The sequence below is a fragment of the Muntiacus reevesi genome, chromosome 3 (genome assembly GCF_963930625.1).
Source record: "Muntiacus reevesi chromosome 3, mMunRee1.1, whole genome shotgun sequence".
In the NCBI taxonomy this organism is placed as follows: domain Eukaryota; kingdom Metazoa; phylum Chordata; class Mammalia; order Artiodactyla; family Cervidae; genus Muntiacus; species Muntiacus reevesi.
In genome coordinates, this window is record NC_089251.1 from 10,582,776 (window position 1) to 10,598,257 (window position 15,482).

The 15,482-nt window shown below is 50.9% G+C and overlaps 2 protein-coding genes across 5 annotated transcripts in view; one reads left to right on the forward strand and one right to left on the reverse strand.

Moving 5' to 3' along the window:
• The window catches only part of GOLGA1 (golgin A1), a 49,125-nt gene extending 45,300 nt beyond the window's left edge, over positions 1–3,825 (forward strand). For all 4 annotated transcript variants that reach the window (XM_065928461.1, XM_065928463.1, XM_065928462.1 and 1 more), the window contains 3 exons: positions 348–518; positions 1,045–1,131; positions 1,576–3,825. In XM_065928461.1, the coding sequence (XP_065784533.1) occupies positions 348–518; positions 1,045–1,131; positions 1,576–1,656 (339 nt within the window). In that variant the 3' untranslated portion in view covers positions 1,657–3,825. The remainder of the gene's footprint in view (positions 1–347; positions 519–1,044; positions 1,132–1,575) is intronic.
• Positions 3,826–4,686: 861 nt separating this feature from the next.
• ARPC5L (actin related protein 2/3 complex subunit 5 like) lies at positions 4,687–12,033 on the reverse strand. The gene is made up of 4 exons (XM_065928465.1): positions 11,751–12,033; positions 7,556–7,627; positions 6,388–6,564; positions 4,687–5,251 (listed from the first exon to the last, which is right to left on the reverse strand). The coding sequence occupies exons 1-4, from the start codon at positions 11,898–11,900 to the stop codon at positions 5,189–5,191; spliced, it is 462 nt and encodes a 153-aa protein (XP_065784537.1). The 5' UTR covers positions 11,901–12,033; the 3' UTR covers positions 4,687–5,188.
• Between the last annotated feature and the right edge of the window lie 3,449 nt (positions 12,034–15,482).

Genomic DNA, 15,482 nt, shown 5'->3' on the forward strand with positions numbered 1-15,482 from the left:
CGTGCTTCTGGAAAGGGGCTCTGTGACCCCAGCACAAGCCCTTTCTGTGAGGCAGTGTGTTGTCTGAGAGGTCAGTGAGGTGACGTGTGCAGCACACGTGCATGGCGGAGGCCAGGTCGGGGTGCTCACTGCCCCAGATAAGTGAAATGGCTGAGCTGCCCCATGTACGTCTATGCCTCCTCTCAGCCAGCGCCCGACCTTCCCAGCTGAGGCCTTGTCACCCTGTGTGTGCAGGATGTGCCAAAGAACTTCAGGTGATCACAGCCTAGGCCAAATGCCTTTCCCATGTCATTTTCAGACCTGTCTTGAAGGGCTCAATGTAGCATCTTTCCATTCATTTTTTTCAGAAAATCAGACCTGATAATGAGCTTTTTGAAGTCCGAGAGAAGCCTGGGCCTGAGATGTCAAACATGGCACCTTCGGTCACGAATAATGCTGACCTGACTGACGCTCGCGAGATCAACTTCGAATACCTCAAACACGTGGTTTTAAAATTCATGTCCTGTCGTGAATCTGAGGTAAAGGGCTTTTGAATTGCCCTTTGGGTACTGAGTTCCACCCCCAGACCTGGTTCATTTGTCCGAGCCTCACCTGGCTTCCCACCAGGTCCATTTCTTTCTTCCTCTTCCACAGTCCACTTTGACCACAAGTGTGGACACTTAGTCATGTCTCCAGCTGGCATTGACCTGCTGGTTGAGCAGTACGCAGGGGACTCCAAGTAGGGAAGTGGCTCCTGGGAGGAGATGTGGGTTGGATGCTGAGGCCAGAATCCAGGGAGCTGCATCTGCCCAGCGGTCCTGCCTCTTGCCGAAGAGCAGGGAGCTGCTGTGGATGTCCTGGTGATCTTGCCAGTCCCCAAGTAAGAGGTAGGGGAGGAGAAGAGCCAGCAGCCCTCAGAATGCCCACCTCCATCCTCTCCGTGGTCCTTGCCAACCAAGCTTGGGGTGCACTAGAGGAGCAGGACCGGGAGATGGCTACCAGGTAGCTGCTGGCCGCCTGCTAACTCCCACCGAGGCCCATGCAGCAAAACTTACTTTGTTTCAGGCTTTTCATCTTATAAAAGCTGTGTCAGTGTTGCTGAACTTTTCACAAGAGGAGGAGAACATGCTCAAAGAAACCCTGGAGTATAAGGTAGGGTTTCCAGGCCTGCTATCCGCCCTCCAAAAACTAGTCAGTCATCTCAGCCCTGGCAGATGAGAGCAGTGCATGGCTGCATCATTAGCGTGGAAGGTGCCTCTGGATGATGAACTTGACTGGGGTGGTGTCGACTGAGGACATGCGCTGTGCCCACAGGTCTCTGCTGTACTTGACTAGCAGGCCTGCGACAGCACTCCCACTGGTGTCGCTTCATCAACAGCCCCAGGTCTGGCCAGCACCCAGACTGTTTAAAAAAGTGAAAAATACTCATAAAGTACCTGCATGAAAGCTGTAATAGAAAACACGGAGCTGCTCCCAGCCAGTCAGGATGCATGGGGGGCAGGAGGGGCCAGGCCACGGATGGGGAGGGGGTCTTTCAGCTCCTTCTGCACCCAGTCCTGGCTCTCATCTCAGGAGCCTTTTTTGTTTCAAATATAGATGTCGTGGTTTGGGTCCAAGCCAGCTCCCAAGGGCAGCATCCGGCCGTCCATCTCCAACCCTCGGACACCGTGGTCCTAGGCGGCACTACCCAGGGATGGGGGCTCCAAGGGCTGACACTTTTTCTGTGAAAAGAACACTGACACACCACAGTCCTAGTGGGTTTTTAATCACTGTAACTGCAGTATTTTGTACAAGCATCTGAACATTGTTTACAAGACTTAAGGCCCACTCCTGCAGACTGATACGAACCTCAGGAGGTAGCTGATCCTGACATCCTGGTTTCCGGAAAGCCCTGGCACAACCCACATTGCCACAGTGCTGCTAAAATCCCAGCTCTGGCCAGCACCCACCTGCACCTGAATCTTCTTTCAACATTAGCACTTAACGCTGAAGCCCTCAGCCTGTGTCAGAGAGGAGGCAGCCGATCCATCATGTGGTGATGACGCTGGACAGACAGGCCTTCGAAATGCTGCCCCGCAGGGCAGACCCACCTGCTTCCACCACAAAGAGCCAACTCAGTGAGGCTGGCTTTTTTCAACTCCCTTTCCATGTTCGTATGTTTGGGTTCAGGTGAGTTAGAAGAGGCTTTTGAACCCTTCCACCCAAGGAAACTTTATTTCACTTTGTTACTCAAACGTCCTAGAACTTCAGATGTGTCCATCTCTAAGGTACTCTGGGGCCAGTGTGGATTAATGAATATATGCACCTTTCTGACAGTATCTCATTTTACTGAAGAAAACTAGCAAATGTGTAAAAAGATTCTTAGTACCAAATACACTCAATTGCCTTTTTAATGAATGTACTTGTGGTGGATAGGTTGCTGGTAAACCATTTTAAACTATTTTTTATAGCTAAAGTTCCTCGCTATTATAAACATGTCTTCTGTATTATAAAATCCATTTAACTGGTGTTCTTAAAGGAAAATCAGAGCATCAAGAGGAAATTATTTCTAAGATTGGGATCCTTGTCCCAATCTGCTTCCCTCTGAAGCAGTGGTGGTATTTCACTTGCTTAGATCTTAATTCTGTTGTTATAACACTGAGCAAATGCTAATCCATGTTTTCTACTGCTGAGGACAGTCTGCTGTATTCGAAGGAAGCCGCGGCTGTTCCTCTCCTCTCCCCAGCCTTGACCAAAACGCTGGAGGTGGACTGGCCCTTAAGTGGGGCCACCATCTCCCCATCGCCGCACCCCCCCACCCCGGAGGTTTAAGATGACACTACATCCACGTGTGGCGTCCAGGCGGCCCCTGGCTGGCTGCAGTACTTGACATGCAGATGGCTCTGGAAGTGACTGATGAAAACTCGTGTTCACCATCATTAAAGAAAAGGGAAATACTTGCCCTGGATAAGGCACACTTTCAGATCTAAAGGGAAACTATATTTATAGTTTGATGAAAGTTTTATTGGTTAAATAAAAAACTGAGTTAATAACTGGAGTTCCTAGATTTATCATCAGTTACCCAATGATGTTAGGTTTCTCAATTATGTTTAGGGCTAAAATATATATGAAATATATCTCAGAGGAAAGCAAGAATATGCAGTTAATGTAAGACAGTTCCATGGCCCTTGAAGTACCAAGCAAGGGCAGCATTACCCGCATCCAGCTCGGGCTCTGCTGCCCAGTCACACTTCTGTTACCTACCTCCTCCTGCAGCTCCCCCGGCAGATGCGACCCGAGGATGCCGTTTCTCCTTATCTGGTGGGGACACAAACCAGGAGTCCCTGTTCCATCACTTTGACAAGTAGGAAGTAGCTCTTCCAGCTGTTCCAGGCAAGAATCCCTTAAATTGGGTAGTTAGGGCTTGCCAGAGGCGACCCCAGCACAGCTGTGGGAGCCCCGCTGACTCCCGTGGCCTCTGCAGCCCTTGAGCTGGTCTCGTGCCCCCGCCACACACCCGCTGCCACCCTCCCCACAGCCGCCAGCAGTTCTAGACACAGTTGTGGGGCCCCCTCCTAGGTCTGTACTTGCACAGGGAGGATTTGTTCTGATTAGCCTTTCCTCCTGCATGTTGAATTTCCTTCAGCTTTAAGAGGAAGAATGGAGTAAATACTCTGAAATGATTTCATGCACTTTTACTTGTATAGAACGTTCTGTGCTAGACAGTACATAGAGCCCTTTATATGAGCATCGGATCTTGATCTCACCCTCCATGTTGTAAATAGGGATTGTGTTATCTAAAACTGCTGTAGAAAATTCATTTGTGGTGCAATACACTTTTGATTAAAGCCCTTCAATCCAGATGCAGTGCATTTGTTATCGGTTGGTGTGTCAGCATCTCTTTTGACTTGTTAAATTTAGTATATTGTGTCTCACTTGAAAACTTCAAGGCCAGCTTCAAGGACCTTAGAGTATTTGTCTTTCAGAAAGAGCCTTCCCAGGTTAGGTTTGGGTGAGTAAATATTATATTTGTAATTTAATGAAGCCAGCAGCCTAGTCCTACCACAGGAAGGGTGGGGGTTCTGCAGAGGAGTTGGGAGGATTGTCACTTCTGGCGACATCCATCTCCAAGGCCCACATGACTGGGAAGAGCTTCAGGAATACGAACGGGGTCCTTACCCGTAAGAGAATGCAGACTGCAGTTCCATGTGCTAAAAAGGAAAGAAAAGCATCTGCTCTTCAGACAGGCCCACTGTCAGTGGTTACAGGGAACAAAATGTGCCTTGTCTATGTACAGGCTTGTTGCTACCTGTTTGTCTCTTCCGCCTTTAAAGAAAACCCCTCAGCATCACAGTGTTCCTGGCGAACAGCCAAGCCCAGCGTCAGGAGGGGGTGATGGGCGCACCTGAGCCCACTCCCAGGACTCCCAAGTGCAGTCACACAAACTGAAGACTTTATTAAATAAGCTCCAAAACTATGTACAAATCAGAGTGAAAACAATAGTTATTCAGCAAAACATGTCTGTGTAGCAGTCAGCAGCCCTGTGGCCCAGGCTTGAGGGACTGCTGCAGCCAGACTGTGAGAACGCCACACTCGCTCCTGGGCGGCTCTGCGGGGATTTGTGTCTACCCCTCCAGGTCCGGTTTCCAGAACAGGCCCCCTCTCACTCATGACCATCCCATTTATCTCCTGTTCCCTTTATACACATGAAACACACGGCAGAGAATATACTAATAAGCCAAGAGCTTTATTGATGCAGCAGGCACTTTACAATGAACCCAAGAGAGCCCGCCTTCTCTGGGAGGTCGGGGTGTCTGTCTACAAACCCTCAGGGGTTTCCGCTTCAAAAAAAAAAAACAACCCAAGCTCTCCCTTTTACCACAGCTCTCGGATCTGCACCTACCCAAATCACCCCTCCCTCCCTTTAAACAGGCAGTGCACACAGGTACCCCTGACCAAGGCGGGCCAGCCACTCTGGCAGACAGTCACAATGTCAGTTCTGCATTACTCGTGGACAAAGGCATAGACTATCAGATCCTGCAAAGGATTTATGAAAACAGTAAGACGATCTCTCCCTCCACCTTGAAAATAAAACACACTTCAGCGGATGCATGTCCTGAAATAGTTGACTTGGGAGTTCCTAGGCAGGTGGTCCATTGTCAATCCCTTCTTCGACAGCCTGTGCATCCAAAATTCTTCTCGAGGTAACATGAGTCTCTCTCTCTCTTTTTTAAACAGTCTTTCTTGCTGTAAGAACTCTTATAATGGAGCCTAGACCTCCTACTGCTAATGCCTGTAGGGGCAGCAAAAGAAAAGGTGTCAATTGAGACCTGGTTGGCCAAGGGGCTCCTAGCTTCTTGCCAGGGGAGATGGGACTACACTCCTGACCATGCCACAGATCTTCTGAAAAAGCATTCCTGCGAGAGCACAGTTAAGAGGAGCCAACAGGGCCTGCATTCGAGGGGTGGAGCCCTGTCCTGGAACAAAGGGTCCCCAAAAGCCGTTGGCTCTTTAAGGCAGGAGAACTGGGCTTGCAACACTGTCGCCAAGCTCACACCTAGCTCCCCAGCTTCCCTTTGACAAGCTCACTGTATCCAGACACTGCCCTAGGCCCTAAAACAGACAGTAGCCCATTGCAGTGGGAATGTCCACGAACTCATGCACCCAGCTGCCATGAAGGGACCAGAGAGCGTGGCCCCCGCCAGACCACTCCAAGGGCTTTGCTCAGCTCCCAAGCACCATGGCCACCCCCATTATGAAGCCCAGGAGCTCACCTTCTGGCAGAGCAGGCAGAACCCCCACCAGCAGGACCAAAGGTCACAACCCAGTCCAGGCCTGAGGCTGTCCACATGACTGACCCCTCAGTTAAGGGTCGTTCCCTTAATACTTGGCAGAGCGTTTCATGAAGGACACTGGCTTGACAAGAGGCCCCCCGTCTTGTATAAAACAAGCAAAGGTCAGGTCCAGCTCTTCCAGCCTCAGGAGGTTGAAGGCCCTATTAAGAGACTGCCGAGGTATCTACCACTGCCCTGTCTGGCCTGGTGAGGTGGGGCTGGAGCAGGAAGCCCTCAGAGCTAACTGGAGGGTTCAGCCTGCATCTAAGGCCCACCACCACCACCTCCACCAGCCCAAACAAAGTATGTCAAAGCCCCGCCACCAGCAAGCCTGCCTGAACCTCACCAGCCAAGTTACAGGTCCCGAAGCCTGCCCGGCACAAACCCGAAGCTAAAGCAATGGCAATGACCAGAGATAGAGGACCCCTACCAGTGCTTCCTCGGGAGAGGAAGTGCTCAGGTGTCCCGGGTTGCTTGAGGCATGGCCCTCATTCTCACAGGCCTATCAGACCATCCTGTCTGTGTCTGGGATCGCCTGGCCTGTTGATCTGAACCCTGGGCTGGGGGTGAGCCAGTGGGCAATGTGTTCACATACCTTTTCATGCCACTGGAGTAACACTGCGCTGCTATTTTCTGTGGGCTTCTCAAACCCTTTATAAATGTACTTCATTAGCAAGTCGATGCCATTTCTGTCCAGCGACTGCACAGCCTGCTCAATTTCGCTGCTCTTAAAGTTTGTAAGCACTTTCAGCACCACGCCCTGGGCCCGCTCCTACAGGGGAAAAAGAAAGGGAATGAGGTCTAGAGCCATGGCCCAGGCATACCCACGTCCCACAGCGCAGGCTCTGAAACACCAAACCAAGTAGTCAGAACTCATTAGGAACACTGCCCAATTTCCAGTTCATTTGCAATGCTTAAAAAAAAAAAACAACTCTATCTATATATATATAGTGAAATTTTTTTAATTAAGTTTCAAAGTATCCCAAAGTATTCAAAGCCAATGATTTATTCCACTTATCTGAGAGGAAATAAGCAGTTTCCTGGGGAGAAGAATCACTGTTTCTGATGACACCAGCAAGGCCTTAAGCTCAACTCTATAGGTCTCCATATTTAAAAAACGGACAACAAACCCCCCACACAGCAAAGAGCAAGTCTCCTTGGCTGTACCTTCTGTGCTCACTCCCAGTGAAACAAAGGGGTCGTTCCCCTCCACGTTTGAGAGGTGCAGCCATTGATTAAATCAAGACACCATCACAAGATAGGAAAAAACCCAGCTCTAAAGAGACCCCTTTCCCTGGACCAAATTTTAGATAGCCTCAGTGATGAGATTTTAGGCAGCCTAACCGATGCGGTCTACCCAAGTGTATCATCTCACCTAGTTTTTAAGAGGCAGAAATCATAAAAGCACTGAAAATCCTTATGCAAATAAAGCCTATTCAATAGCTTATAAAAGCATAACCACTAAGTCCCGTGTGGCAAGCTAATTTATAACTTTGTTCATCAGGAAGGGCTGGGCTGACTTCTCACCCCATGAGGCCCTGGGGAGGACTGAACATTTCTTTGGGGAGTGTTTACTACAAACACTGACAGCTTTGGTGTCAGGGGCGCCAGGCAGCTTCTGTGGAAACACAGGCTGGTGCCAGCTCACTTCCCTGGTAGAGATTCACTGATGCAGAGATGAGACACATGCTGTCCAGCGCCCCGGGGAGCTCACGCCCTGGTCCCAACACCACCCAGCAGCGCCGCAGCTCGACCCCCTTTACCTTCACAGCTTGATTCTTGGTGTTGACAGGAGAGTTCCGCAAGGCTGCGTGAAACGCCCGAAGCATGTCCCCTGTGCACCAGCACCAGTTAAGGATGGCTCGCCTCGGCATGTCTGTGCTCTTCTTAACAAACTCATTTCAGAGAGAGCTCAAGGGGGTAGAGACAAACGCCACCGTATCCACATCTACCCTCCCCCCACTGTGGCTTCAGGATGGGCACAACCTGGGCAGTCTCTGGCTCTCCTGAGCCACACGGAGGGTGGAGGGGCACCTCTGCCAAACCTTCCCCTTCAAAGCAAGTTTGGACATGGACTCGCTCCCTCCCGGAAGGAGGAATAAAGTTGCTGCCCCAGCAGGGTGACTTGCAGGAATATCTGACGAAGCTGACTGACATCTACTTAGCACTGGGCCTTGTATCTGTCCTGCTGGACCCTCATGACCACTGTGTGAGGTTATCATTTTCATCTTCTCATTCTCCAAAGGGAAGAACGAAGGCACAGATGGAGGTCCCCAATTCTTAATCCAGTGTGTTGTTATTAAAGAAATTAAGATGTACTAAAACTTTTATCTTCCAAGACCTACCCAAGTCAGTGAGGTCCCAATGGAGGGAAACTTAACAATCTCAAAGAAACTCCTGCCAAGAAAACGAACCAAACCTCCCCTCCTTGTTCCCCAAACCTTAGCTGGAGTCCTGACACATTCTTTGCTGAGCTCTGAATATCCAGCACGCAAAAGAAAATTACAATCTGGGTTAGGTCCCCAAAGGTGACACCTATTTTAAACTGAATTACATCAGCTGACTTTCATTTCCTCATCCGAAACATCAGCTTCAGCCAAAAAGCTTCAAAAATAGAACAAGAGGTGGCTTCTGCCCAATCGGGTCTCTACTGTTCACGCAGCAGTACCCACGTGGGAACAGCCAGAGCCTCCCAAGCAGAGCGGAGTCCCGGGTCTGCCCCCTGTGGCCTCCATCTTGACGGAGTTGGCCCCACACACCCAGGGTGGAGCACCCTAGCACCCTGCGGGGCTGTGGTCCACCTTGCAATCTGAGAGGCAGCTCACTCTCTCTCACCCTGTACCTGTCAGCTTTGGAATTCCTTTCTCCCAGCCAGGCGCGGGCCAGTCTGATATCAGTCACTGATAAAACTTCTACCTCAGAACTCTTTGTGAATCTGGCATCCCAAAGCAATAAGCAGAGTCCCAGTAAGCTTAAGAGGAACCATAACTGGCACTCTCCACTAACCAAGCATGGGTGGGAAGCACAGTACTTCAGAGGATGGACACGTAAGGGTAGGGTAACGAGCCCACAGAGGCAAAAAACTGACCGCCCTGGAGTTACTCTGCAGCATCCCTTTGCCTATCATTCACTGCAATGTTGAAGGGCAGGGGCCTTCAGCAGCCGGGAAAACTAGGGAGCAGGGAGGAGCATACCATCTATCAAGCTGGCCTCTGTCTAGGATAGCTTTAGGCCCTTCCAGAAAACCGGCTATGGAAGCTGAGAAATGGTGCCCAGCTCCTAGTCTCCTCTAGATTAGGGATTCTCAACCATAGCACTAATGACATTTTAGACCAGATGACTGATGTGGGGTCCGTCCTGTGCACTTACAATATTGAGCAGCACCTCTGGCCTCCACGCACTAGATTCTAGTGGCACACCCGGCCACATACCAAACTTTGACAATCAAAGTATCTCCAAACATGGACAAATTTCCTCAGGGAGAGGAGACACTGCAAAATCACTCAACACTCTGCTCTGGACAGATCCTCGTTCCAGAGGACCAGACGGTGCCTCAGCGGGAAAAAAAGGAACTAAGTCTCAGATATGTGCCCAGGTGTTTTCACATGTCATCTAATTACTGCTAACAGTTCTCTGTGACAAGAATCATCATTATTCTGATCTTAAAGGCAATGAATCTGAGGCTCAGAGAAGGAAAATGACGTGCTCAAGGTCACAAAGCTAAGCTGTCCAGCTGGCCTTCAAACCCAAGCATGCCTGACTCCAATGTCAAGCTCTTTCTACAACCCTCTGCCGCCACTCCCCCGCCACACCCAAGCGGCATGCCCAGGATACCTGCTGTGGGTCCAGTACTGTTCTAGAGCCTTCTGGGATGCCGTCCAGTGATGCTCCCATGGAACCTGTAAGCCCAGCTTGGTTCTCCTTTTAACAAAGGAGGCTACCAAGGTTCAGAGAGGGTAAGTGACCTACTCAAAGCCACACAGCTGCAGCAGGACTGAGGTGGGTTGGTGTGGGTGCCCAGCCCATGCTCTATTCCACCCATGATTTGCTTCCCTGTAACAGTACCAGGATGGGCCTACTCCCCACATCCTCCCACTCCCATCAACCAACCCCTATCCCTACTCCCCCCACCCCTGTTCTAAGACTCCTAGAAGCCTGCTCCACAGCTCAATAATCTAATCTAAATCCAATACCTGGCACATGGTAGGGACTCAGCAAATATTAGCTCCTTCCTCCTCCCTTCCTGGGCCGCGCTCAGTTCTCATTTGCTAACCTCCCTTTCCCCAATCCCAAGAGGTACACTCTCCATGGTAACCAGGTTTCTGACACTGCCATTAGTGGAGAAACTACCATCCCCTGATATGCTAAGCCTAGGCTTCCAAGCAGCCTCAAGGAACCTATCATGTCAGGAGCATACCAAGAGGTCACCTTCAACAAGTCCCTGCAGCACTGGGACCAAGACAGCAGATAACCAGACCTTGCGCTCCCCTTCTGTCGATGATCTGGGCCACAGGTCTGATGCTGGAGTCCTTTTGCCAATGTCTGCCCATGAGCCGTTCTGCACCACACTGCAGAATCAACCTTCCCTCATGGGGGCCGTTCTCATGACCCCACTTTACTAATGGGGAAAGCCTGGTGATTCTGATGGGGCAGGAAATAACAAGCTTGAATCCCCACCTTTGAAAATACATTTCTGTTCAAACAAAGAAAAGCTGAAGGTATTTGTTTCAAAGGCACATTTGAGGAACACTGCAGGACTCCTCCCAAAGGCACTGAATGGGTTCAACTTCCCAAGCTGAGTCAATTGATATAACACCCAGAACCTGATTTATATACAGCACAGCCTGAGCCTCCAACGCTGTCCTGGCCAGTAAGGGGGTGGGGGAGGCTCTTCCTGTAATACCATTTGAATAAAGAAAAATCCTTCCTGTGAGAATAAGTCAGTTTCCTGTGCTCAAAGTGCTAAAGGACCAAGCAGGCTGTGACAACCACCTCTATTTTTAATCTTGTTTTCTAAATGCTTGTTTTCTGTGACCACAATACAGTCATTTCCAGTCGTGGGGCTCTACTTTTACATCTCACTTTACGCTGCTTGGCTTTTCTTAGCTCTAAACAACTAGTTTTTTTTCCATTGCTTCTTGCACAAGAAGGATATAGGGGGGAGGGAGCCAAAACGCACTTGTTGAACGTGGCTGAGACCACTGAGGTCCAAAACCCAATGATCACAGGAAACTAAGAATAGGTGAGGAAGAGTGGCATTAAGCTAGCTGAAGGGTCAGAACAATTCTGGGGTGCGAGGTGAAATCTCAGAACCCAGGGCTGGACTAAGGCTGCAGCCTTCGCTCCCCCTTGGGTCCTTTCTTCCCAAGGACTGCCATCTACCACCTATTTTCAAGTGGTGCTGCAATCCAGCCCGAAAAGACTGTGTCTGGGAGCCGCCCTGGCCGCTCAATTACTCAGCGGTGGCTCACCTTGGCCCCTCCCGCCGATCAAGCCCGAGTAAGGCCCGGTTTCCTGCATGAGAGAGATGGAGTGATCGAGAGGCCAGGCAAAGGCCAGCCTGAGGGGACGGAGGAAGGAAAGAGGAGAGGCCTCCCGGGGCAATGAAGGGCCTCCGGGGCTGGAGGTCCGTCCTGCATGCTCTTGGGGCCGCCGAGCCAGCCAGTCCACCAGGATCCAGGAGCCGCGTGGGACCGCAGTGTTGAAGGAGGGTCCAGGGGCCCGGGACCAGGACAAGGGGGCCCGGGACCAGGACAAGGGGAGTGGGGAGGCCAGGTGAAAGGGAAATGAGGATGCCTGCCCGAGGAAAGCCAGATCGGAAGAGAGTTGGGAAACTGACCTGGGGGGTCCGGGGGTGAGAGGAGCGGAGAGGCCGGCCTGAGGGGCCAGAGCCAGGGATGAGGAAAGTAGGAAGGCCGGGCCACAGGGGAGCCTGGGCCGCCGCGCGGGGTAAGGATATTGCCGCAGGAGCCCGTCCACCTCGCTAAGGTCCGGGCCTGGCTCGCCCGCCGCCGCCGCCGCCTCCTCCTGCTCGTCCACGAATTTGTTCTCATCAAATTCATCGATGTCCACCCGGCGGAAGCGCGAAGACAGCGTATTCCGGGCCATGGCGGGGGCTCAGCGCCCGCTGAACCGGTTACGCTCCGGAGCGGACCTCCACTCTACTCCGCTCAGAACCGGCTCCGGCTCGGGGGCGGGAAGCGGCCGCCCGGCACCTCCTCCACCTCCTCCGCGCGCAGCCGCTGCCGCCCGCCCACTTCCGGTTCTCACCGGAACCGGAAGTGCGAGCCGGAAGTGCTGGTGGGCGGGACGGGCGGGTTACGTCGCTTCGGGAAGCACTGGGAGACGGACCTGGAAATATAACCTGTGGACCACTGCGGGGCTAGTAATCCTCATGGGATCTCAGTTTCCCCTTCTGAGGAGCGGGCGGCCAATCCTCCGCAGGCGCAGCACATAGATGCCACAGCTGCGCTCTTCGGCTTCCCTCCTGCACCCTTGGAACCCCTGGCCCTGGAAGGGGCCAGGGCGGGCATAGTCGCGGATTCCGGGTGTCATCTCTGCCCAGACTGAGGGGCACGGGGCCTCTAGAAGAAGGAGCCCTGCTCTGCCTATCGAGTGCTGGGCAGGCTTCTGGGAGAAGACAGCTTCGAGCCTGAGGGATGAGTAGTAGTTCTTATGCTCCGAGAGAGATGTTGAATGGGAGAGCCTAAGTCTCGAATTTGAAGACCTTAGGACGCCACCAGATGGAGCTCAGAGGAGGTTGCATCTGACCTTATTGTAGTGACCCTAATGTTAATGGACTGGGAGACTTGCAAGACGTTTAAAATGTATCGAGGGTGCTGACAAGACAGTGGAGACATTTGGATTTGAGTGCGGCGTCACGCGTGTGTAGCAGTTTCCTTGACCCGCAGTGTCACCCCAGTGACCACCATCCTGGAAGGAAAGGCGAGGTCCTGGGGACTGAGAAATCTTGACTGGCTGGAAAGGCATATCCGGGAAGGAAAGGAATCCGCAGAATCTGAAGTGGGGGAAATGGGGGTGGGGAGAAATAGTGCAGAGTCAAAGACAACTTTGTGGTGTCAAGATTAGGTGCCTGGGCTGTTGCTTGAGGGGCTCTTGCTCAGTCGTGTCCGACTCTTTGCGACCCCATGGACTATTACAGTCCATGGAATTCTCCGGGCCAGAAGGGATAGATTCCCATCCATTATCTCAGGGTAGCCTTTCCCTTCTCCAGGGGATCTTCCCAACCCAAGGCTGGAAACCAGGCCCCCCCGCATTGCCTGGAGCGAGGGAGGGGGGATGATTCTTTACTACCTGAGCCACAAAGTGAAAGTGAAAGTCGCTCAGTCGTGTCCGACTCTTTGCGACCCCATGGACTATACAGTCCACGGAATTCTCCAGACCAGAATACTGGAGTGGGTAGCCTATCCCTTCTCCAGGAGATCTTCCCAACACAGGGATCGAACCGGGGGTCATCTGAGCTATGAGGGAAGCCACAATGAGCCTTAGCCTGAGACTACATTGGGTCTTTGTTTTCATATAATGGTATTCCTTTTCATAAAGACCCGTAGTTAATGAAATGTGACTGGGTTTTCATTTTTTCGAATATTTCTCATTGAACTGTCTACAGATCAAAAAATATTGCCCAACGAAGGTGCTACCTGATATTGGGTGCTAAAGATAGATTCCTACAGGGAAACAGGTGCTGAATAAAAGTCTCAAGGGTCCTGGGAGACCTGCCTATCAGCTCCATACCTTGGAAGAAATCTGTAAGTGAGGCAGACAACAAGCTAACAGAAATTTATATCCTCAGAACATTCTTCTGATCAGAAGGAATTTCGAACCAGAAATGCTCATTTTACAAGTAAGGAAATAGCTCCCGAGTAAATTGGTAAATGAAATAATGTCACTTTATGACCATGGATCTGCATTCCAGTCAGTGAGGCAGAAATTTAAAAATCCACACTATGTCAGGGATGACTGCATTTGGAGGGGGGGTGGAGAACATTCAGTTCCTGAGAGCACCTTAGTTAAAGTGGTCAAGAGAAGTGTCCCGGAGGAGGTTATGCTGAAGTGGATCTGAATGAAATGAAGGACAAAGCCAAGCAAAGGCTGAAACACAGGGCAGGCTTGGTGTGTTCCAGGAAAATGCAAGGCCATACTGGAGCAGAAGAGTAAGAAGGAACAAGATGGGGCTTCCCTTGTGGCTCAGCTGGTAAAGAATCCACCCGCAATGAGGGAGACCTGGGTTCAATCCCAGGGTTGGGAAGATCCCCTGGAGGAGGGAAAGGTGACCCACTCCAGTATTCTGGCCTGGAGAATTCCGTGGACTGTAATGGACTGTTTAATCCATGGGATTGCAGAGTCAGACAGGACTGAGAGACTTTCACTTTCACTTTCTGAAATGCAAAGAAATCTTAACCTACAAGAAGAAACAAGATGGAAGGGGGAGTGGCAGGTGCTGTAGGACTTTGAAGGTGAGAAAAGGATGTGGTCTTTACTCAGGACAGCCCTGGAAATTCTGAGCAGAGAAGAGACATGATCTAATTTCAGTTTGAAAAGGGTCCCTTTGGCAGCTCTACTGAGAATGGAAACCAGAGCAAACAGAGGTGATTTATGAGGCGACAACAGTGGTTCAGGAGACAGTCAATGGTGGCTCAAAGCCCAGCAGGTGCCAATAACAGTGGTGGGAAGAGGCTGGGTATTCTGACAATGTGCCGTCCTTAGTCGCTGAGTCGTCTCTGACTCTTTGTGACCCCATGGACTGTAGCCTGCCAGGCTCCTCTGTCCATGGGGATTCTCCAGGCAAGAATACTGGAATGGGTTGCCATACCCTCCTCCAGGGGATCTTCCCAACTCAGGAATCAAACCAAGGTCTCCCGCACTGCAGGTGGATTCTTTACCCTCTGAGCCACAGATAGAAGCTATAGAATTTGGGGGTACGTTGGATGTGGCATATAAGAGAAACAGGGTAGTCATAGAAGGGGTAACAGAGGATGAGATGGTTGGATGGTATCATCGACTCAGTGAACATGAGTTTGAGCAAACTCCGGGAGATAGTGCTGCAGTCCATGGAGTCGCAAAGAGTTGGACATGACCGAGCGACTGAACAACAACAACAGCTAAAGTGCAGAAAAGCTGTACACAGTCGTTAACTCTAACAGAACTCTAAGCATTTGGAAACTATGATAGGCAAGTCCCTGTGCCCCATTCAACCTCCGTTTATGACTAATCCATGCCAAGAATGCCCTCTGCTTTCTCTTTCCCACTTCACTCCATTTCCTAGAAGCCTGCCTCACTATGATCTGAGACAAAGCTCAATTCAGTTCATCCAACAAGTATCCATGTGCTGGGTCTGGGGGCGAGAAAAACCAAACTAGTTGTCAGCTGTGGTTCTGCTCCTTGGGGAACTTCCAGGTTGGGTGTGGAGGCAGACACATAAATTTCATTCTAATTCAATATATTTGGGGTTAGAGAGAGGTTTGATTGCACAGAGATCAACAAGGGAGGGTTTTGTCCCAATTTAGTCCAAGGCTAAAGATTCATTAACAGAAACCCGTAAGAGGGTGAGAGAAGGCTTCCTGGAGGTGACATCCAACAGCAACAAGGGGGCAACCTGGCTTTAAATGGAGCTCTAAGACGTGGGTGTGCCTTTGTTAATGGCAGTGGAGTACACTAGGGCACTGATTC